At 31.9% G+C, this 26,478-nt stretch overlaps 1 protein-coding gene across 1 annotated transcript; it reads right to left on the minus strand.

The window, feature by feature from the left end:
• LOC127702848 (uncharacterized) lies at positions 1-26,112 on the minus strand. Its single transcript, XM_052207152.1, has 8 exons — positions 25,909-26,112; positions 7,819-7,916; positions 6,425-6,520; positions 4,498-4,628; positions 2,708-2,795; positions 1,860-1,973; positions 226-343; positions 1-28 (listed from the first exon to the last, which is right to left on the minus strand). The coding sequence occupies exons 2-8, from the start codon at positions 7,874-7,876 to the stop codon at positions 1-3; spliced, it is 633 nt and encodes a 210-aa protein (XP_052063112.1). The 5' UTR covers positions 7,877-7,916; positions 25,909-26,112.
• Between the last annotated feature and the right edge of the window lie 366 nt (positions 26,113-26,478).

Genomic DNA, 26,478 nt, shown 5'->3' on the forward strand with positions numbered 1-26,478 from the left:
TCAGGAAAATCTTTCTGCATTAGGATAACTATGAAAATTGATGAATATATATAATATGCTTTTACAAATTGATTCCTTGTGTCATAAGATGCTGTAGAAAATTTTACCCCATTAAACATTGACCCCCTATTTCTTCTTTTATATGTATGTTCATCTAGTACCATTCTATATTTTCAATGCAAATAGGGGAGAACACAAAACTTCAATTTCAGATGGTCAAAATACAAAATATATGCCTCGTTACCAGAAGAACAAGTATCTGAATCCCACAGAAAATTAGGTATCCCGGTCTGATTAAATTCCAGTTCCATGCAGCCATCAAAGGTTTTCAGCAATCCAAATTCTGAAATAAAAGTTAGAAATTAAAATAAAATGTCGAGAAGGACACTTTTTTCATATTGACACACACACACACACACACTCACCAACACACACACACACACACACACACTCACCAACACACACACACACACACAAACATATATATATATATATATATATATATATATATATATATATATATATACATATGAACACTCACACACACATATATATATATTTATATATATATATGTAGGACTGAACCGCGATGGTACTCCGAACCGCAATGGTCACGCTGAGGTGCGATGGTTTGACGCTGAAGTAAGCGTTTTATTATTCTGAAGTGAGCTTTTGATTGCGCTGAAGTGCGATGGTGGCATTGTGGCGCTATCTTGTTTATAGCTACGCCGAAGTGCGATGGTCTACACATACTACATTTTCAATTCTTTTCATGTCGATGTAGAAGTCAATTTGTATGTTAGAAGCTGTTTTCCATGTTTGTAAGTTGATAAGGGGCTTATTAACTTTGAATACTACGAGACACGTGGAGGATTGGTGGATAGAGGAAAGTTATCCTTCTGTAGCGATTTTTTTTTCCGAAATCTTCAAAAGGTTCCTTTTTACGTACGATCGAGCATGACATTCTCTAAATACATGCAGGTTCACAGACAGACTTTCTGTATTATAATGTTACGGTAAACGAGGAACTCATGAGGATAAAATGTTAATGCAGAATTATGTCCACATCTAGAAAATCAAAAAGGACGATCTCTCATTAAGTATGCAACTGTTATTAAAGACAGAAATAGACAATAATGAATGAAAATTTATATACTAATTATTAAAAATGTCTACATATACTTTTCATAATACTCGTAATTGCACTTCTATAGATTTTAAACTAGCCATCATGTGCAAATAAACCAACACACATCAGCGAACGGACCATCTCACTTCGGCGTAGACCATTGCACTTCAGCATGACCATCGCACTTCAGCGTCCCCATCGTACCTCCGAGTCCTACATATATACATATGAACACTCATTTTTCTTTTTATATATTTTCTTGTGTATATATTCAAAATTGAATCGATAATGTCATGTATTTAGATCTGAAATTTTACAAACAAGTTTTCAGATTCAGTACATTACAAGACGGTCATATCAAGAGTGCACGAGAAGATATGTTATGTTGAGGATTGATAGCTCACAAAATAGTTTACTTCCGTCACATTCTTTATGTACCTGTCCCAAATCATTGATTAGATTTTCCTTAAATTATCTTTTAGATAGTTCTACACCTAAAATATGACGATGCAAATATTTGAGGAGGACCAAATCTCTCAATTCCAACGGTTATATCAGCAAAGTATGTTTAAAATAAAATATGTCCAAATACTTACCAACCAGTTAATATCAATATCATCAATATCAAAATCTTTGACTTATCAATTATTTTTCCATCAAATGTTTGAACTAACAGTATAGTTAGTTTAATTCATTATATAATATTTATTTAAATGGCAAATATACATACGTTCTCCAAATGCAAGGTTGTCCCAATCAAATGTGTCATTGGTTACTGAATACACATATGTATCACTGTCAACTAGATTGTTTGCTCCAACATATATGTCAAAGCCATGTTCAACTACATAAGAAAATCAGAATGGCAACATATAATCGTTTATAAAATGGAGACATCCACATATCTATCATTAACTTTGCATATTTAACTTTATTACGAAATATGAATTACTAAATATTTGTTAATAGAATTAGAAACAGACACTTTTAATAAAAATCGATTCAGACAGTTTTATGATACCACATTAATAAAAAATAATAGATCATTTCTATATAAGATTGAAAAGAACATATTTGAAAACAGTAGGTTAACATCTTAATCTACATAACTTTTTGTTTGTTTATTTATTTGATTTGTTGTTGTCAAATTTGTGTTTAGTTCATGATAAATTTGATGATTATTATTAATCAAAACATGAAAAAAATGAATTTCATTATAAAATAAAAATTTTAATTACAAATAAATGTTATCTGTCCTGTAGCTTTACCTCATTACTGGTTGAATAAAATGATACATTTTATTAATGAGAACAGAGTGTAATAAGGTCTGTTTTTTTTTATTTGTTTTTTCATTGGGAGAAACATGAGACCGTTTTTGTCCCCGAAATAATAAAAAAAAGTAAATACAAATTTATCTATTAAGACGTTTACAACACAATGCAGGGTAACTTTTTTTCATAATGTTTTATGTATTTGGTATTCTTTTGTTTTATCTTGAGGGATTCAAATGAATAATAAGTGTTCGCTATGTTGCACACATCAAAAATGCATGTGAAAGAAATATTGGAAATGATTAACCAATGTTAAATTTGTCTCTAATTGCTTCAGCCTCTTCTATTGTTTCTGGAATCCACAGGTAGGCACCAGGAGTACTAATGCATCTCGCCTGCAAAAATGAGATCGGCACAATTAAAATCAACAGGATAATTCTGTTTTCCAGCAAATGCAAAACCTTAACAAAGGCCTGTACATTTAAGGACGTCAAGTACATTTATCAAAATTATATTCACGGTAAGTGTTTTATCATACAAACGGTACATCCGTATTACAAATCCCTACAGTATATTGTCATTGTATTAGTTATAAGATGATAATCACAGGTACTATTGTAATATTCTTGTGAAAACTACATTCTCCGGCATACAGTTTTTATCGCAACAAACTCTAATGTGTGTTACAGCTTTTTCTTACAATGCATCTCTTGCTCACACATTGTTGTTAATATAATGGAATTATATGCGACTATCATACAAGTGAGAGGTTTAGCTAGCTTTAAATTCAGGTTTAATCCACAGTTTCCTAAACAAGGAAAAGTCAGGAATATGACAGTTGTTTTCCCTTTTTCGTTTGACGTGATTGAGCTTTTGATTTTACCATTTGATAAGGGACTTTCCGTTTTGAATTTTCCTTGGAGTTCGGTATTTTCGTTATTTTAATTTTTGGTCTCTGTTCATTGTTACAAACATTGTTTGAATAATATCTTTATGAAACATCCACTGTTGTTACTGCAATAAATTTCAAAAACCGAACTAATACTGAATTACTGTAAATCAAATGTATGAATTTAAAAAAAAAATTGCATATAATAACATTAACGATACTTATTTTTCTGTACCAGATGCGCGTTTCGAAAATAAATGTCTCTTAATTGAAGCTCAAGGCCAAAACATTTATAAATCCAAAGCTTATTAAAAAAATGAGCTTGTCAACCAAAACGTCAAACAAGTATAGTCAAAGTCGGGCACGGAATCAGAGCGTTGCATGACGGAGATATATTCCTTAATTTAAAGTAATGTAATATTACCAATAAGATCATGTTTGAAAATAATGAACATAACTTCACAGTTACAAAAAAAAGCAAATTATGTGGATACATTTCAATGATGTTAACTTTTTAATGACTCGTTAAGACTCCAAATCAAACCAAGAACTTTAAATATTGTCACTTTTATTTCTCAAAATAGAAAAAAAAAAACGATCGATACAAAATTCCGAAAAACCACCTGAAGTAATAATGACTATTAAGCTGTTTGTTAAACAACCATTTTTGATTTTCTTAAAGAGTAACCCCAAATGTCTTGAAACATGGCCAAATACGCAAAAAAGAAAACAAAATTTCGTAAATAATTGCTACTAAAGAAACATTTAAGCGATTACCCCTCCATCCTTTGGGCATAATATTTGACTACCCCAACTCGCATGGCCATCTAAATTTACTATCATTATTGGAATCGGGTTAAACACAAACAATACTCTATAAATATACAAAGCCACCTGGATGTAATTAATAGTTGTTGTCAGTCAGAATATGGTACCCATTAATGATTCTTGTGAAGCATTTTTTCTTACTTTGTCAAAGTAATGCACAGTAGAAAAGTTAGAAACAGACTCCTTTAAACATTACGCTTCCATTGCTATACATATGCATTAATTATAGGTATTTTTTTAGACTTTTTTTTAATATGCATTTTCTGTGCATTTGTGCAGCAAATTACATTCGTTTATATCTGGTTTATAAAACCATAAAGAGAGTCAGTTTGAATACTAAAGTGATCCTCTGTTACTAGGATGTTATTTGACAAACTCACAAGTGCAGCATACCACGTTGGTCTATCCGATGTATTATTCCCTTCGAATAGGTAACAATTTGGGCTTATACTTTGATTAGTTAGTTTTGAGTATCCCACTGGACATGTCGTTGGAAGAGTTTTGCAAGGTGCTATAAAACAAAATGAACCATTAATTTATTTTTGATACAATTTCTGATTATCATTTTTACAAAAAGTGTACTACAGCTAGTTAGATTCTTCTTTCTTGTGAATTGGGACACACTTCATAACGAATCTAGTAAGTCTTCTTTCATTGAATTATGTTCTGAGTCATTATTCAGACATGTTTTAAAGTCAATATGTGTATTATACATGAGATATGAGGTATGGATATACAATTCAAAGTTTTATTGAGACTCTCCACTTCACTAGTTAAACAACCTTCTAAGTAGATAAAGGAAGATGTGGTAATAGTGCCAATGATACAACTCTCCATCCAAGTTACAATTTATAAAAGTAAACCATTAAAGGTCAAGGTACGGACTTCAACACGGAGCATTGGCTCACACCGAACAGCAAGCTATAAAGGGCCCCATGAAATTGTTTATTTTACCTTTTTGTTATCTACATGGAAATACTGAGATGTGATATGATTGCCAATTTGACAACTATCCACCAGTGACTAAAAGATGTGGATGTAGCAGCTAATAGTCATTGTACGGTCAATGAGCAAAACACATACCGTTATATAAGCTACAAAAGACCTTGACATGACAAAATGGAAAACAAATCTAACGAAAAAAACAAAGGAATAATTTATCATACACAAAAAAACTGACAGCAATCAACTACAATCACTGAATTACAGGCGCCAGACTTGGGATGGGCACCTACCGAATGTGACAGGGTTTAACCTATTTGTTAACGATCACTCCCCACCCCTTTTTTTAATGGGTGGTTCGTGTAACAGCAGAAGAACAAACGGTAAAAATCAGTTTGAAAGGGATTAACTCATCAGATCGGCACGAAGTAAAACAAAACGAACTGACAAAAAGACTAAAAGACATCAATTTCCGATCTAAGAGTACTAGCAGTTACTGAAAGTTTATTCAACGCCAATTAAACCTAAAATAAATCATGTTTCCCAGACTTAAATATCAAACAGTTGACATTAAATCCTTAATGTAAGGACGTCATAAACAGTCTGAGATAAGTACGACCTTGTGCAATGTCAAAATATAAGTATTGACAGGATGTAGACCTAGGACAATAAAGTTCATAACGGTATAGTAATACATTTAAGTCATGTTATTTTCCTCGCCTGTGACCTCACTGAATAAGACTGGTCACCTAGTTTGTACTGGAATAAGCTACACAAAGGGTGTTATATGTTGAACAGGAACTGCTTACCCTACGGAGAAACTGATTTTCAACTCCGGTTTTTTATGTGGTTCGTGTTTCTCAACATTTTTGTTTTCTATGTAGTATTGTGCGGATTTGTAAGTCTTTTCGTCGTTTTTCGTTTTTTTGCTAAGGCGTTGTAATTTTTTTTTTTTTTTTTTTCGATTTGTGAGGGTTGAATGTCCCCTTGTTATCTTCCGCCTGTTTGTTCTAATTAATTAATTACACAATCAATAATATTACAAATAAAGACAATATTCGAGGATCTTACTACATTATTGAATTATGAAAACCTTTCAAAATAAGTTTATTTAAAGGACCAATACGTTTAAATGGATTGTATGGCTCTATACACAACATCACTGTAAAAAATAGGATGTGATGTCCCATTTGTAACCAAACTTCCAAAACAAATATTCGTATATGAAAGAATTACCTGAAGGTTTTAACTAATTTGTGGTGAAAATACCAAAATAGTCGTGTTTATTAAAGTTATTTCTGTAGCTCAACATGTAAAACAAAGGTACTTATTAATGATAAAGCACATACTCTATTGGAAACATACCTTCACACTTCTTTGGTGGATCGCCTTTGCTTTTGCAATTTTCGTGATTGTGTCCTTTGGCCTTGGTTTTGTAGTGACCATTGTCTTGGTGTTTGCCTATAAATAATTTTAGAAAAAAACAAATAACCCAACGGGATTAAAAGTGATTTCCTGCTTAACAAATTGGTTAATTCTTTACGTAAAGCTTACTCAGGATCAACATGACGCTACCCGTGAGTTTTTTGTTCTTGAAGATAACTTACAGGTGTTAAAATGTAAGGTGAAACATTGCAGTACGGGACTGAAAGAGTGCCAAAATCTATTTTTGTCAAATCATTTCCAAAATTGCTGTTGAGGGTATTTGTCAACCAACACAATAACGGATTATGTATCAAGTTTGTTTTTAAAAAATTGTAACATTTTGTATCATTATACTATACTATAGTAACCGCTAATAAAATAATTAAGATATTAATGTATTTTGTTATTCATTCAAGGAGAATAAGCCCTTTTTCCTACGGCAGATTGCGCGTAGGCACAATAACTGTTTGGGAATATGCCCGTAGGAAACATAACTGTTCAGGAATATGCGCGTAGGCAAAATAACTGTTCGGGAATATGCGCGTAGGCAAAATAACTCTTCGCGAATATCTGTGTACATTTGCATGCCAAAAAAACAACTAGCTAGTGACGTCATACTGTTTGTTGACGTCTAGAAAATATGGCGACCGCCTTAAGATTTATAAACAATAATTATATATTTGTATTAAGTTCAGTATAAAAGAGGGACGAAAGATACCAGAGGGACAGTCAAACTCATAGATCGAACATATAATAATACAGTTATGTCCTTCACGAAAAGTGAATATCCAAAATTATTAAATCTCAAAAAGATTATTCCCCTCGGTCCTACGCACCTCGAAGAAAATAACCTTTCCTCAATTTAATATTTTTGGATATTAAATTTTTATGGAGGCCATAATTGTATAATGTTCAGACAAGAGAAAAACAATATGATGTCAATAGAAGGAATGCAAAAATAACATATGATTTGAAATAAAACATTAGAAAAGACCTTTTGTTAAAAAAAAATGTTAATGGAGTCACACATTTTGGTTTCTTGCTACATCAAGACATTGATAAATGGATAGGAATATTGTAACATTAAGTTAGCTGATCTGTGTCCCGTAATTATTTTTTAATGAAAAAAACTAACGATTTTGGAAAATATTATACAAACGGTGTTTTTTTTTAATTAAACAATCACATGCAAGTTTTTATGCATTACAAATTACAATGGTTAGTTTTGACTGTGTCTCCTTCCTTTTCCTAGATGAAAGTTGTTACAGTTTCACTAAGATCAGAATTATCTTTGTGACAATCTAATAAAAAACAAGTTCCAATGAAACACTTACCTTCAGAATGTAGAAATATCACCAAGCAAAGTAACGCAACAACAAACTGAATCTTCATTTCACTCCAAGTAACTGATCAAATATTTGAACGTTGTTTTCTGCAAAATTGAACGTGTTATAACATTTGTTTAAATTTTGGTTTATATACTTTATTGTTCATTATGTGGCAAAATAACAAAATTCTATATCATTTGTATCCAATCAAATGATGACAAATTTTAAAATCAGTCCATTTCTTGCACTAATGAAAAGTTATCATGACTGTCGTGATGTTGTAAGTTTTTTAAACAGGAAGAGTATAGTAGAAAGCTTCATGCTGTGAATTATATTGTAATAAAATACAGGATTTTGTTAACGTTATTCATGAGTAGACATTGATAATATTATAATAAAGTACAGGACTTTGTTATTAAGAAGTCGACATTCAACTAGGAAAAAAAAGGCTTTCTTTTTTTAACACAATACATTATTTATCTGTTTAATATTGTTGGTTTATTCTATTCGGAAAACATAACGTTTATTGTTGATAATTATTTTCAATGTCTTAGAAGTTTATTAATAATTTGATTGACATTATAGAAATTTTTATTGCAAATTCGATTTTTGAATTGTGTATTAATGATAAATAATTTTACGTTTGATCGCTATAAGCAGAGAAGCATGACCCCTTTTTTTTTATTTAAATACAAAATGCTTTTTGAGGTTACTTATTTTCGGATAACGCTAAGATATGACGAAGGAGGGGGTTAAGCGATAAGCATATATAAATTATAGGTGATGTGTAATTAAAGGTAATCCTTTTTTCGATCCATTACACAGATTTCAGAATGACTGTACAAAACAATAAAAAAACAAGTATGATATACAACAGCAAACGAGAACCACTCAGTAACATGACTTGTGACATGTCCATGCATAATGCAGTGGGATTAAACATGTTAGTGGGTGCCTTCTTTTCTCCCTTAATCTGGGACACTGGTGTTACAGCACAACACAAGAATTAACAGACAGTACAAAACAAAAACCGAAAGACAAATATGATAAAGAGTAACATCAATCACTGACTCTTTACTTGGAACAGGCACTGATATATGTACATTGTCGAAAAATGTAAATGAAGGCAACAGTAGTATACCGCTGTTCGAAATTTAATTTGTATGAAATTTAAAAACGGGAGGAAAAACGAGTCTCAGCGACATTTTTTCCGGTTACGTAGCGAGAACCAATACTTTTTTTTTTATAATTTCCGACAATGTACATATCCTGTTTTTATCCTGCAATTTAACCATCAAACTAATAAACTTGTGTTATTTTAATTCCAAATCGTTTTCTTTGATATATATTTTTGCACTAAATATATAGAGAGCAACATGGCTTATACGCGAAGAGAACAAAAAATTACCTGAGACGTGAAAATAAATTTTTAACATAACCAGTTGCTCGACATTGAAGCAGAATAACAGGAGATGTTATGCTTAAACTATCGAAAAAAATACATACTAGACATTATTAAGAAAAAAATACAGGTGAAGTTCTACCTTTTTGCTCAAAAGTATAAAATAATGAGATGGGGTAGAATTGCTATTGAGACAACTATCCAACAGATAATTTGGTGTTAATTTGCTACAACCATTGGACCTACCCCCTCCCCTCGCACCTCCTTATCTAATTAACTTAGAAGTTAATTAATAATTTGATTGACATTATAGAAATTTGTATTATAAATTTGATTTTTGAATTGTGTATCAATGATAAATAATTTTACGTTTGAACGCTATAAGCAGAGAAGCATGACCCTTTATTTTAATTTAAATACAAAATGCTTTTTGAGGTTACTTATTTTTCGGATAACGCTAAGATATGACGGAGGGGTTTAGGCGATAAGCATATACAAATTATAGGTGATGTGTAATTAAAGGTAATCCTTTTTTCGGTCCATTACACAGATTTCAGAATGACTGTACACAACTATTTAGTATAGTAAATATATGAAAAAGACATGATCTAACTAAATGTACAGTATCTATGAGATTTTCTTTGAGCTTGCTTTTAGAAATTGAAAAAAAAAACTTTTATGTCAAAGTCTTGTTCCTATTTGGTTTTCTCTGCATACTAATATACAATATATATAAATATAAAAAGATGTGGCATGATTTCCAATTAGAGAATTTTTCATAATGGATACAATGACGTAGAAGTTGGCAACTATGGGTCACGGTTAGACCGTCAACAATAAACAAAACCAATAACGTACAACAAGCTATAAAAGGCTCCAACATGACAAATGCAAAACAATTCAAACGAGAAAACTAACGGCCTGAAGTTTGTACAAAACAATAAAAAAAGTATGATATACAACAGCAAACGAGAACCACTGAATAACATGACTTAGGACATACCCGTGCATAATGCGGTGGGGTTAAACATGTTAGTGTGTGCCTCCTTTTCTCCCTTAATCTGGGACACTGGTGTTACAGCACAACACAAGAATTAACAAACTATACAAAACAAAAACCGAAAGACAAATATGATAAAGAGTAACATCAATCACTGACTCTTTACTTGGAACAGGCACTGATACATGTACATTGTCGAAAAATGTAAAATTTAATTTGTATGAAATTTAAAAACGGGAGGAAAAACGAGTCTCGCCGAGATTTTTTTCCGGTTTCGCAGCGAGTACCAATATTTTTTTTTTTTATAATTTCCGACAATGTACATATCCTGTTTTATCCTGCAATTTAACCATCAAACTAATAAACTTGTGTTATTTTAATTCCCAATCGTTTTCTTTGATATATATTGTTGCACTATATATATATAAAGCAACATGGCTTATACGCGAAGAGAACAAAAAATTACCTGAGACGTGAAAATAAATTTTTAACATAACCAGTTGCTCGACATTGAAGCAGAATAACAGGAGATGTTATGCTTAAACTATCGAAAAAAATACATACTAGACATTATTAAAGAAAAAAATACAGGTGAAGTTCTACCTTTTTGCTCAAAAGTATAAAATAATGAGATGTGGTAGAATTGCTATTGAGACAACTATCCAACAGATAATTTGGTGTTATTTTTGCTACAACTATTGGACCTACCCCATCTTCCACAACCTCCCAATTAATTTCACAAATGTCACGTATACAATTTAGAATAATAACATTTTTAAATACGACTTCTAACTGCCTTTTTTATAACAATATTTTTATTTTTTTAAACGGTATTTTTTTAAATCACACCCTATGTCCTAATTGATGTTACCAATGTCTTCTTTAAATGAGGGTTACTATTTTAGCTCTGTAAATATGTGTATTTATAAATTTTTGGAATTCAATTAGGTGTTATTATTTGATTACTATATTGTCTTTAATAATAAGATGTATAAGCAGCAGGGATCTATGATTATTGAACACGGATCATATCCTACATCCCACTGATGAAATATAAAATAAATCAACATGAAAGTAGTCGTTTCCTTAAAATAAACCTGGAGAATCTAAACTTCTGCTTGTACACAGTTTCCACATATCAAACCAAACAAGACAATTGGTTTCTCGTTTGAGGTGTTTCACATTTGTCGTGACGGGCCTTTTTATAGCTCTCTATTGGGTATAAATTTTGCAATTTTATTAATGGCGTAGGGTAACATAAATTGAGTAGTAACATCCACGTCCTTTTGGTGGGCAGTTGTCTCTATGGCAATCATACCATTTCTGCTGATATTTTATAGTAAAAGATATGTTGAAATCGTGTAATTGGCTAAAAGTAGGGCAAAATGTGTATCTATTGATATTCGTTTATCGTCCTTTGCAATGTAAATTTACTATACCTACTTGGGACGAGACAAGTTTATTCAGCAGAAGGAATATATAATTTTGATGGAGTACTGAATGAAATCAAAAAATTTATCAGACATCAGGAAGCTTATTAACAAAGCATCCGTTAATTAAACTACGTCTGCTCAGTTTTTGACTTAAAACTTCCAAGTCGAGATACACTGACAACACCATGGAAAAACAGAAAGACGACGAATAAAACTGATAACACGATGTAGAAAACTAAAGATTCTGACAAGGACTGATACATTGAATTTATCTGTAAGTGCCAGGTTCTGACATGGTTCAATACATTGAAATTATCTATTAGTATCAGATTCTGTATGTGCCTGTCCCAAGTCAGGAACCTGTAATTATAATTCAGTGGTTGTTGTTTGTTGCTGTATATCGTATTTGTTAATCGTTCAATGTTTTGTACATGAATCAGGCCGATAGTTTTCTCGTTTGAATTGTTTTACATTTGTCATTTCGGGGCCTTTTATAGTTGACTATGCGGTATGGGTTTTGTTCACTCCTGAAAGCCGTACGGTGACCTATAGTTGTACACTTCTGTCATTTGGTCTCTGGTGGAGAGTTGTGCCATTGGCAATCATACCAAATGATCTTATTTTCATATTATACATTGAATGTATCTATAAGTCCCAGGTTCTAACAAGGACTAATACATTGAATTTATCTATAAGTCCTAGGTCCGACCAGGACTAATAAATTGAATGTATCTATTAGTCTAAGGTTCTGACAAGGACTTATACATTGAATTTATATATTAGTCCGCAGGTTCTGTCAAGAACTAATACATTGAATTTATAAAATAGTTCCAGGTTCTGACAAGGACTATTACATTGAATGTATCTATTCGTTTAGGTTCTGACCAGGACTGATACATTGAATTTAGCTATTAGTCCTAGGTTCTGACAAAGACTGATGCTTTAAATTTATCTATTAGTCCTAGGTTCTGACCAGGACTAATACATTGAATTTGTCTATAAGTCCCAGGTTTGGACAAGGACTAATACATTGAATTTATCTATTAGTCCTAGGTTCTGACAATGACTTATGCATTGAATTTATCTATTAGTCAGAGGTTCTGACTTGGTTCTGTAAAGGACTTATACATTAAATGTATCTATTAGTCTAGGTTCGACAAGGAATGATGCATTGAATTTATCTATTAGTCCTAGGTTCTGACAAGGACTTATACATTGAATTTATCTTTTAGTCCCAGGTTCTGACAAGGACTAATATATTGAATTTATCTATCAGTCCGAAGTTCTGACCAGGACTAATACATTGAATTTATCTTTTTGTCCCAGGTTCTGACAAGGACTAATACATTGAATTTATCTATAAGGGCTAGGTTCTGACAATGACTTATAAATTGAATTTATCTATTAGTCACAGGTTCTGACAGGGACTATTACATTAAATTGATCTATTAGTTTTATGTTTTGACAGGATTCTGACGATGATTAATACATTGAATTTATCTATTAGTCCCAGGTCCTGACATATCTAATACATTGAATTTATCTTAGTCCCAGGTTCTGACCAGGACTGACATTGAATTTATCAATGAGTCCCAGGTTCTGACCAGGACTGATACATTCAATTATCTATTAGTCCCAGGTTCTGACAAGGACTAATACATTGAATTTATATATTAGTCCGCAGGTTCTGTCAAGAACTAATACATTGAATTTATAAAATAGTTCCAGGTTCTGACAAGGACTATTACATTGAATGTATCTATTCGTTTAGGTTCTGACCAGGACTGATACATTGAATTTAGCTATTAGTCCTAGGTTCTGACAAAGGATGATGCTTTGAATTTATCTATTAGTCCTAGGTTATGACCAGGACTAATACATTGAATTTGTCTATAAGTCCCAGGTTCGGACAAGTACTAATACATTGAATTTATCTATTAGTCCTAGGTTCTGACAATGACTTATGCAATGAATTTATCTATTAGTCAGAGGTTCTGACTTGGTTCTGATAAGGACTTATACATTAAATGTATCTATTAGTCTAGGTTCGACAAGGACTGATGCATTGAATTTATCTATTAGTCCCAGGTTCTGACAAGGACTAAAACATTGAACTTATCTATTTGTCCTAGGTTCTGACAAGGACTTATACATTAAATTTATCTTTTAGTCCCAGGTTCTGACAAGGACTAATATATTGAATTTATCTATCAGTCCGAAGTTCTGACCAGGACTAATACATTGAATTTATCTATTTGTCCCAGGTTCTGACAAGGACTAATACATTGAATTTATCTATTAGTCCTAGGTTCTGACAAAGACTGATGCTTTAAATTTATCTATTAGTCCTAGGTTCTGACCAGGACTAATACATTGAATTTGTCTATAAGTCCCAGGTTTGGACAAGGACTAATACATTGAATTTATCTATTAGTCCTAGGTTCTGACAATGACTTATGCATTGAATTTATCTATTAGTCAGAGGTTCTGACTTGGTTCTGTAAAGGACTTATACATTAAATGTATCTATTAGTCTAGGTTCGACAAGGAATGATGCATTGAATTTATCTATTAGTCCTAGGTTCTGACAAGGACTTATACATTGAATTTATCTTTTAGTCCCAGGTTCTGACAAGGACTAATATATTGAATTTATCTATCAGTCCGAAGTTCTGACCAGGACTAATACATTGAATTTATCTTTTTGTCCCAGGTTCTGACAAGGACTAATACATTGAATTTATCTATAAGGGCTAGGTTCTGACAATGACTTATAAATTGAATTTATCTATTAGTCACAGGTTCTGACAGGGACTATTACATTAAATTGATCTATTAGTTTTATGTTTTGACAGGATTCTGACGATGATTAATACATTGAATTTATCTATTAGTCCCAGGTCCTGACATATCTAATACATTGAATTTATCTTAGTCCCAGGTTCTGACCAGGACTGACATTGAATTTATCAATGAGTCCCAGGTTCTGACCAGGACTGATACATTCAATTATCTATTAGTCCCAGGTTCTGACAAGGACTAATACATTGAATTTATATATTAGTCCGCAGGTTCTGTCAAGAACTAATACATTGAATTTATAAAATAGTTCCAGGTTCTGACAAGGACTATTACATTGAATGTATCTATTCGTTTAGGTTCTGACCAGGACTGATACATTGAATTTAGCTATTAGTCCTAGGTTCTGACAAAGGATGATGCTTTGAATTTATCTATTAGTCCTAGGTTATGACCAGGACTAATACATTGAATTTGTCTATAAGTCCCAGGTTCGGACAAGTACTAATACATTGAATTTATCTATTAGTCCTAGGTTCTGACAATGACTTATGCAATGAATTTATCTATTAGTCAGAGGTTCTGACTTGGTTCTGATAAGGACTTATACATTAAATGTATCTATTAGTCTAGGTTCGACAAGGACTGATGCATTGAATTTATCTATTAGTCCCAGGTTCTGACAAGGACTAAAACATTGAACTTATCTATTTGTCCTAGGTTCTGACAAGGACTTATACATTAAATTTATCTTTTAGTCCCAGGTTCTGACAAGGACTAATATATTGAATTTATCTATCAGTCCGAAGTTCTGACCAGGACTAATACATTGAATTTATCTATTTGTCCCAGGTTCTGACAAGGACTAATACATTGAATTTATCTATTAGTGCTGGGTTCTGACAATGACTTATACATTGAATTTATCTATTAGTCACAGGTTCTGACAGGGACTATTACATTGAATTGATCTATTAGTTTTATGTTCTGACAGGATTCTGACGATGATTAATACATTGAATTTATCTATTATTCCTAGGTCCTGACATATCTAATACATTGAATTTATCTTAGTCCCAGGTTCTGACCAGGACTGACATTGAATTTATCAATGAGTCCCAGGTTCTGACCAGGACTGATACATTTAATTATCTATTAGTCCCAGGTTCTGTCAAGGACTAATACATTGAATTTATCTGTTAGTCCCATGTTCTGAAAAAGGAATTATACATTGAATTTATCTATAAGTCCTAGGTCGGACCAGGACTAATACATTAAATTATCTATTAGTCTAGGTTCGACAAGGACTGATGCATTGAATTTATCTATTAGTCCCAGGTTCTGACAAGGACTAAAACATTGAACTTATCTATTTGTCCTAGGTTCTGACAAGGACTTATACATTAAATTTATCTTTTAGTCCCAGGTTCTGACAAGGACTAATATATTGAATTTATCTATCAGTCCTTGGTTCTGACCAGGACTAATACATTGAATTTATCTATTTGTCCCAGGTTCTGACAAGGACTAATACATTGAATTTATCTATTAGTGCTAGGTTCTGACAATGACTTATACATTGAATTTATCTATTAGTCACAGGTTCTGACAGGGACTATTACATTGAATTGATCTATTAGTTTTATGTTCTGACAGGATTCTGACGATGATTAATACATTGAATTTATCTACACTACAAACCAGTAAAAGTCTGAAATGGCGTATATCTGTACTCGACTGTACTGATTTTTACTCGACCAGTCTGAACTGGTCTGAAATTTACTTGATAATACTCGACTGTAGCCTAAACCATACTTAACAGTTTGAACTTGTACTCGACCAGTACTTAACCATTTTATACGCGTCTGAACCGTGCTCGACCTAGTCTGGAACCGTGCTCGACCTAGTCTGAACCATGCTCGACCTAGTCTGAACCATACTCGACCTAGTCTGAACCATACTCGACCAAGTCTTAACCAACCTAGACCTATTTTTTGTATCTATCTATTGTATTTCATCAATTTAGGAACTGTTTTTAACAACAGCTATTTCCCCTGGCTAGAAATTTGAACAACAATTTGAAATTAAAAATGTATTCAATATAGCATTAAAACCAAAATTTCACAATGAACATAATATAACTTCATCACCATATTCATCAACACTTATATACATACATATATATCACCTTTAAAATAAAAATAAAACAAGCTGATCAAATAATCTCAAAACTGAATTGTGACTAATATTTTCAATGTTATTCAAAATTTTTTGAATGTTTCAGATATATTTTATGGTTACTACTGGACAATTTTCACCATTAACTTAAGCCTCGTATAGATTTATGGTGTCAGTCGAGTTAAGTTAATAATGCAGTGAACATTTTTTTTTATTAAAATATATATAAAATAGCATATAAAGTAACTTAATAAATTTTAAAAATGACACTTTTGTTTTGTTAAACCAAGAATTTAATATAATCATGATAATAGAACTTCCATAGTAATTATTCCTGTGATAACTTTTAAAAAAGGAAATGTGTTCCAAAGTTACAGTAAAAATTTATTTCAATTAAATTTATATAATTTTTGTCAAAATTAAAGACATGGCATACAAGAAGCACTTTGATAAGGTTTAATTGCCTCAGTACATGTGTGTTTTACAGGTAAAAAGAAAGCCCTATTTTTCTTAAACTCGTGTATTACTTATCTAGTGAATTAAAAAAAGGCCTTGCGATTTAAGTTTCACAGGATGTTGCAAATTTGAATGAATGTTAATCATGTTAATTAGAATTTAATACTCTCTGACCAGGTTGTGATCTTTTTAATGAGTTTGCCCCAAGCAGGAGGTATTACTTTATACTTCACCACTAATCAGAAGAAAAATTTTATTAATTTCTTTAATTTTTATCCCTTTTTGATATATATTGTATATAATATATCCCAAATTATAATAATAGATGTATTTCTAAAATAAGGTTAAACAATTTCAGTGATTTTGTTGGCTGTTGTTACCTCATTAAAAAGATAATTATATAACTATTGTACATTTTTTATATGTAACCATGAAACCTATGTAGTTTTTATTTAGGAATTAAGGAAAATTAATTTAAAAAAAACACATGCCAAACAAGAAGCACCTTAATAAGGTTTAATTACCCTCAGTATAGGTGTGGTTTTTAGGTAAAATTTTAAAATGAATATAATTAAATTATTATATAAGATAATTTGATTTAACTATCTCTATTCCATAAATCTGAGAATCATGTAAGAATGTAAAAATCTATTTTTATAATATATCTTTATTTTATTGTGTCTGTTGTCATGTCAGTTAAAAAGAAATTTATTTTAACAGTTTGGTCCAGTATGGTTCAGACTGGTCGAGTATTGTTCAGACCTTTGGTCGAGTATGGTTAAGACTGAAAAAAAAAGTTCGAGTACAGGTCGAGAATGGGTTAAGACTGTTTCAGACTGGTCGAGTAATAGTTCAGACTATTTTCAATGGCAAAGATAAGGGTCAAGTACAAATCAGTACAGTCGAGTATGGTTAAGACTGGGGTCGAGTACTGTCGAGTAAAATTCAGACCAATTCAGACTGGTCGAGTAAAAATCAGTACAGTCGAGTACAGATATAGGCCATTTCAGACTTTTACTGGTTTGTAGTGCTATTATTCCTAGGTCCTGACATATCTAATACATTGAATTTATCTTAGTCCCAGGTTCTGACCAGGACTGACATTGAATTTATCAATGAGTCCCAGGTTCTGACCAGGACTGATACATTTAATTATCTATTAGTCCCAGGTTCTGACAAGGACTAATACATTGAATTTATCTGTTAGTCCCATGTTCTGAAAAAGGAATTATACATTGAATTTATCTATAAGTCCTAGGTCGGACCAGGACTAATACATTGAATGTTTCTATTAGTCCCAGGTTCTGACAAGGACTAAAACATTAAATGTATCTATTCGTTTAGGTTCTGACCAGGACTGATACATTAAATTTAGCTATTAGTCCTAGGTTCCGACAAAGACTGATACTTTGAATTTATCTATAAATCCTAGGTTCTGACAAGAACTAATACATTGAATTTATCTATAAGTCCTAGGTTCTGACAAGAACTAATACATTGAATTAGTCTATAAGTCCCCGGTTCTGACAAGGACTAATACATTTAATTTATCTATTAGTCCTAGGTTCTGTCAATGACTTACGCATTGAATGTATATATTAGTCAGAGGTTCTGACAATGACTTATACATTGAATTTATCTATTAGTCAGAGGTTCTGACATGGTTCTGACAAGGACTAATACATTAAATTTATCTATTAGTCCTAGGTTCTGACAAGGACTAATACATTGAATTTATCTATTAGTCTAGGTTCTGACAAGGACTGATACATTGAATTTATCTATCAGTCCCACGTTCTGACAAGGACTAATACATTAAACTTATCTACTAGTTTAGGTTCTGACCAGGACTGATACATTAAATTTATCTATTAGTCATAGGTTCTGACAAGGATTAATACATTGAATTTATCTATTTGTCCCAGGTTCTGACAAGGACTAATATATTGAATTTATCTATTAGTCAGAAGTTCTGACCAGGACTAATACATTGAATTTATCTATGTGTCCCAGGTTCTGACAAGGACTAATACATTGAATTTATCTATTTGTCCCAGGTTCTGACAAGGACTGATACATTGAATTTATCTATTAGTCCTAGGTTCTCACAATGACTAATACATTGAATTTATCTATTAGTAATAGGTTCTGGCAAGGACTTATACATTGAATTTATCTATAAGTCACTGGTTCTGACAGGGACTATTACATTGAATTGATCTATTAGTTTTATGTTCTGACAGGATTCTGACGATGATTTATACATTGAATTTATCTATTAGTCTCAGTTCATGACATATCTAATACATTGAATTTATCTTAGTCCCAGGTTCTGACCAGGACTGACATTGAATTTATCTATGAGTCATAGGTTCTGACAAGGACTGATACATTGAATTTATCTATTAGTCTAGGTTCTGACAAGGACTAATACATTGAATTTATCTATAAGTTTAGGTTCTGACAAGGACTGATACATTGAATTTATCTATTTGTCTAGGTTCTGACAAGGACTTATACATTATACTTATCTATAAGTTTAGGTTCTGACAAGGATTAATACATTGAATTTATCTAGTAGTCCCAGGTTCTGACAAGGACTAATATATTGAATTTATCTATTAGTCAGAAGTTCTGACCAGGACTAATACATTGAATTTATCTATTTGTCCCAGCCAGGTTTTGACAAGGACTAATACATTGAATTTATCTATTAGTCACATGCTCTGACAATGACTTATACATTGAATTTATCTATTAGTCATAGGTTCTGACAAGGACTTATACATTGAATTTTTTTATTAGTCATAGGTTCTGACATGGACTTATACATTGAATTTATCTATTAGTCACAGGTTCTGACAGGGACTATTACATTGAATTGATTTATTAGTCCTATGTTCTGACAGGATTCTGACGATGACTAATACATTGAATTTATCTATTAGTCCCAGGTTCTGACCAGAACTGATACATTGAATTTATCTATGAGTCCCAGGTTCTGACCAGAACTGATACAGTGAATTTATATATGAGTCCCAGGTTCTGACCAGGACTGATACATTGAATTTATCTTTGAGTCCCAGGTTATGACCAGGACTGATACTTTGAATGTCTCTATTAGTCCCAGGTTCTGACATGGACTTAAACATTGAATTTATCTATTAGTCCGAAGTTCTGACCAGGACTAATACATTGAATTTATCTATTCGTCCCAGGTTCTGACAAGGACTGATACATTGAATTTATCTATTAGTGCTAGGTTCTCACAATGACTTATACATTGAATTTATCTATTAGTCATAGGTTCTGACAAGGACTTATACATTGAATTTATCTATAAGTCACAGGTTCTGACAAGGACTTATACATTGAATTTATCTATAAGTCACAGGTTCTGACAGGGACTATTACATTGAATTGATCTATTAGTTTTATGTTCTGACAGGATTTTGACGATGATTAATACATTGAATTTATCTATTAGTCCCAGTTCCTGACATATCTAATACATTGAATTTATCTTAGTCCCAGGTTCTGACTATGACTGACATTGAATTTATCTATGAGTCATAGGTTCTGACAAGGACTGATACATTGAATGTATCTATTAGTCTAGATTCTGACAAGGACTTATACATTGAACTTATCTATAAGTTTAGGTTCTGACAAAGACTGATACATTGAATTTATCTATTTGTCTAGGTTCTGACAAGGACTTATACATTGAACTTATCTATAAGTTTAGGTTCTGACAAGGATTAATACATTGAATTTATCTAGTAGTCCCAAGTTCTGACAAGGACTAATATATTGAATTTATCTATTAGTCAGAAGTTCTGACCAGGACTAATACATTGAATTTATCTATTTGTCCCAGCCAGGTTCTGACAAGGACTAATACATTAAATTTATCTATTAGTCACAGGCTCTGACAATGACTTATACATTGAATTTATCTATTAGTCATAGGTTCTGACAAGGACTAATACATTGAATTTATCTATTAGTCACAGGTTCTGACAGGGACTATTACATTGAATTGATCTATTAGTTTTATGTTCTGACAGGATTCTGACGATGATTAATACATTGAATTTATCTATTTATCTAGGTTCTGACAAAGACTTATACATTGAACTTATCTATAAGTTTAGGTTCTGACAAGGATTAATACATTGAATTTATCTAGTAGTCCCAGGTTCTGATAAGGACTAATATATTGAATTTATCTATTAGTCAGAAGTTCTGACCAGGACTAATACATTTAATTTATCTATTTGTCCCAGCCAGCTTGACAAGGACTAATACATTGAATTTATCTATTAGTCACAGGCTCTGACAATGACTTATACATTGAATTTATCTATTAGTCATAGGTTCTGACAAGGACTTATACATTGAATTTTTTTATTAGTCATAGGTTCTGACATGGACTTATACATTGAATTTATCTATTAGTCACAGGTTCTGACAGGGACTATTACATTGAATTGATTTATTAGTCCTATGTTCTGACAGGATTCTGACGATGACTAATACATTGAATTTATCTATTAGTCCCAGGTTCTGACCAGAACTGATACATTGAATTTATCTATGAGTCCCAGGTTCTGACCAGAACTGATAGAGTGAATTTATCTATGAGTCCAAGGTTCTGACCAGGACTGATACATTGAATTTATCTTTGAGTCCCAGGTTCTGACCAGAACTGATACATTGAATGTCCCTATTAGTCCCAGGTTCTGACATGGACTAAAACATTGAATTTATCTATTAGTCCGAAGTTCTGACCAGGACTAATACATTGAATTTATCTATTTGTCCCAGGTTCTGACAAGGACTGATACATTGAATTTAGCTATTAGTGCTAGGTTCTCACAATGACTTATACATTGAATTTATCTATTAGTCATAGGTTCTGACAAGGACTTATACATTGAATTTATCTATAAGTCACAGGTTCTGACAGGGACTATTACATTGAATTGATCTATTAGTTTTATGTTCTGACAGGATTCTGACGATGATTAATACATTGAATTTAGCTATTAGTCCCAGTTCCTGACATATCTAATACATTGAATTTATCTTAGTCCCAGGTTCTGACCAGGACTGACATTGAATTTATCTATGAGTCATAGGTTCTGACAAGGACTGATACATTGAATGTATCTATTAGTCTAGGTTCTGACAAGGACTAATACATTGAACTTATCTATAAGTTTAGGTTCTGACAAGGAATGATACATTGAATTTATCTATTTGTCTAGGTTCTGACAAGGACTTATACATTGAACTTATCTATAAGTTTAGGTTCTGACAAGGATTAATACATTGAATTTATCTAGAAGTCCCAGGTTCTGACAAGGACTAATATATTGAATTTATCTATTAATCAGAAGTTCTGACCAGGACTAATACATTGAATTTATCTATTTGTCCCAGCCAGGTTCTGACAAGGACTAATACATTAAATTTATCTATTAGTCACAGGCTCTGACAATGACTTATACATTGAATTTATCTATTAGTCATAGGTTCTGACAAGGACTTATACATTGAATTTTTTTATTAGTCATAGGTTCTGACATGGACTTATACATTGAATTTATCTATTAGTCACAGGTTCTGACAGGGACTATTACATTGAATTGATTTATTAGTCCTATGTTCAGACAGGATTCTGACGATGACTAATACATTGAATTTATCTATTAGTCCCAGGTTCTGACCAGAACTGAGCCATTGAATTTATCTATGAGTCCCAGGTTCTGACCAGAACTGATACAGTGAATTAATCTATGAGTCCCAGGTTCTGACAAGGACTAATATATTGAATTTATCTATTAGTCAGAAGTTCTAACCAGCACTAATACATTGAATTTATCTATTTGTCCCAGCCAGGTTCTGACAAGGACTAATACATTAAATTTATCTATTAGTCACAGGCTCTGACAATGACTTATACATTGAATTTATCTATTAGTCATAGGTTCTGACAAGGACTTATACATTGAATTTTTTTATTAGTCATAGGTTCTGACATGGACTTATACATTGAATTTATCTATTAGTCACAGGTTCTGACCAGGACTAATACATTAAATTTATTTATTAGTTTGATGTTCTGACAGGATTCTGACGATGTCGTAGGTTCTGACCAGAACTGATACAGTGAATTAATCTATGAGTCCCAGGTTCTGACCAGGACTAATACATTGAATTTATCTATTTGTCCCAGCCAGGTTCTGACAAGGACTAATACATTGAATTTATCTATTAGTCACAGGCTCTGACAATGACTTATACATTGAATTTATCTATTAGTCATAGGTTCTGACAAGGACTTATACGTTGAATTTTTTTCTTAGTCATAGGTTCTGACATGGACTTATACATTGAATTTATCTATTAGTCACAGGTTCTGACAGGGACTATTACATTGAATTGATTTATTAGTCCTATGTTCTGACAGGATTCTGACGATGACTAATACATTGAATTTATCTATTAGTCCCAGGCTCTGACCAGAACTGATACATTGAATTTATCCATGAGTCCCAGGTTCTGACCAGAACTGATACAGTGAATTTATCTATGAGTCCCAGGTTCTGACCAGGACTGATACATTAAATTTATCTTTGAGTCCCAGATTCTGACCAGGACTGATACATTGAATGTCTCTATTAGTCCCAGGTTCTGTCATGGACTAAAACATTGAATTTATCTATTAGTCCCATGTTCTGACAAGGACTAATACATTGAATTTATATATTAGTCCCAGGTTCTGACAAGGACTAATACATTGAATTTATCTATTAATCCTAGGTTCTGCCAAGGACTAATACATTGAATTTATCTATTAGTCCAATGTTCTGAGAAAGACTAACACATTGAATTTATCTATTAGGCTAGGTTCTGACCAGTACTGATACATTAAATTTATCTATTAGTCATTGATTCTGACAAGGACTGATACATTGAATTGATCTATTAGTCTAGGTTCTGACAAGGACTTATACATTGAATTTATCTATTAGTCCTAGGTTATGACAAGGACTGATACATTGCATTTATCTGTAAGTGTCAGGTTCTGACAAGGGCCATTACATTGTAATTAGTCTCAGATTCTGTATGTGCCTATCCCAAGTCAGGAGACTGTAATTCAATGGTTGTCGTTTGTTGCTGTATATCGTATTTGTTAATCGTTCAATGTTTTGTACATGAATGAAGCCGTTTGTTTTCTCGTTTGAATTGTCTTACATTTGTCATTTCGGAGCCTTTTATAGCTAACTATGCGGTATGGGGTTTGTTCACTATTGAAGGCCGTACGGTGACCTATAGTTGTAAACTTCCGTCATTTTGTCTCTGGTGGAGAGTTGTGCCATTTGCAATCAAACCAAATGATCTTATTTTCATATTATACATTGAATTTATTTATATGTCCCAGGTGTAAAGATTACAGGTTATATAAAATAAATATGTATAAATACAATAATATATAAATGCTGACAATGTTAACGTAAAATTCCATCACAAATTGTTCGGCATTGTTCTGTTTTTAGTACATAAAATTTCATTATATGTTTGGTCTTTTTGGTAGTGAAGTTTATTTCTCTCTCTCTCTCTCGCTCTCTCTCATCATTAAATCATCAAAACAAGTGAACTTCATCACCAATATCTCATGAATGACACAGTTTACAATATATTGATTTTCGCTAGTAACCATGGTAACATTATTCCACCTCCCAGATTCGGTAGGAAGTTTAGGACTGAGGGTCCTAAATCTACAAAAAGTTTTAATTAATATTTGTATTTTGAAATAGTTTTCCCTTTAAGGGTTTACTTTGAATAGACGATAATCAATGGCTTTTGGTAGTTCAGATGAGCTTGCCACTCTTGTTGAAAATTGTCTAAATTTTTTCACTGATTGTTTCTTCAAATTTAGATTTTAACTTGTTATATATTTTCATGCTGAAGATAAACGATGTAAATTCGTTATTTCAATAAAATTGCGTACTGTATTACGTACTTTATGACTGTACCATGTGAACTACATGTATATTTTTCTGTATAAATTCACCTTTTTTTTATTGCAGCAGATTGCTATTTTATCTATTTATAAATATTGATTAAAGGAATGTCATATTTTTTCCAATCCTTTATTCTTCACACATGTCGTATTCATATTTTTATAGAGGTAATCAAGTAATTTTAAAAAAGAAATAATATACATTAGAAATAATGTTGACTCAACATTTTTCTCACTGCTTAAAAAAGAAATTATATACATTACACGTTGATTTAACGTTCAGTTCACATTGATTGATTTTATTTTCAAAAATGATAGATATTTTATTTCAAACACTGCGGATACAACTGTAGTAGAAGGTTTGATCACCTCTTCAAAGTTCTTTTCGATTTTAAGTTTTTCTTAATCTTCAACTTAAACACGTTAAGTTCTTAACATACCTGATAAATGCCATTAAATTGCAATATCGGACAATGATTTGAATCATTTTGTGATTTATAGCAATAATTTAAGATATTTTGTCCCCTCCATATTACATGTACGTATCCTGGTAAAACACATGTGTATATCAGTATCAATCTTACTATTTTATTCATTATAGTTCAAATTACTTTTAAAAAATAAATTGCACGCTTACTTATGCAAATTCGAACAGACTTACTCGTAATTCGTATAGGAGCGGTGTTTTATTATTTAGCAAAATATATTCACTTTGTATTATCCCAAATTGCTATAGTATACATAATTGATAATTTCGGACTTTAATTGATATGCTTAAGTAAAAATACTCTACCTTTAATTACCGAAAGACTTTCTTTTCGTTTTAAAGTTACGTTATTTTGCTTGAAAAAACACTAACATTGGCTTAGATCACCCACTTGATGATAAGGCATCCGCAGGTACATAGGGACAGGACAATTTTTTTTGCCCTCCCCCTTTTTAAAAATCCGTTATTTTTATGTTTTCTGTAAATTTCATATACTTTCGTGTTTTTCTGTGTAAGGCTTACATAAATCATAAATATACTTGAAATAACATTTATCATTTGATTTCTATCGATTACTTGTTTACTATCTACAGCGGTTACCGCTGGCACCTGCTGATTTGAAATACATACGTCAATATTGATCATGTGTAAATTTATTGGAATCGCTTCCCTTTGAACATTTCAAAATTTTTAACATGCTGGCTTGAAAATATCAAGATCAATTCAAATTTGGACCAATAACTCCTTGATATTTTAAGATCAGAACAGTTGAACGTATGTTTAAATGTTTGGTTGAAAATAAATACCCCGATATAGTACTGAAACATTAATTGTATCATTTGTATTATAGCATCAACATTATTTTTTAAAAAGCAT

This window comes from Mytilus californianus, unplaced genomic scaffold, assembly GCF_021869535.1.
Source record: "Mytilus californianus isolate M0D057914Y unplaced genomic scaffold, xbMytCali1.0.p SCAF_5, whole genome shotgun sequence".
Lineage (NCBI taxonomy): Eukaryota > Metazoa > Mollusca > Bivalvia > Mytilida > Mytilidae > Mytilus > Mytilus californianus.

Excerpts from the sequence above, each read along its gene's own strand:
- LOC127702848 (XM_052207152.1), bottom strand. The coding sequence starts at position 7,876 with ATGAAGATTCAGTTTGTTGTTGCGTTACTTTGCTTGGTGATATTTCTA. Across the intron at positions 6,521-7,818 it reads GATATTTCTACATTCTGAAG|GCAAACACCAAGACAATGGT; the intron begins GTAAGTGTTTCA and ends AATTATTTATAG. Across the intron at positions 29-225 it reads GGTAACGAGGCATATATTTT|TTATCCTAATGCAGAAAGAT; the intron begins GTATTTTGACCA and ends CAATTTTCATAG.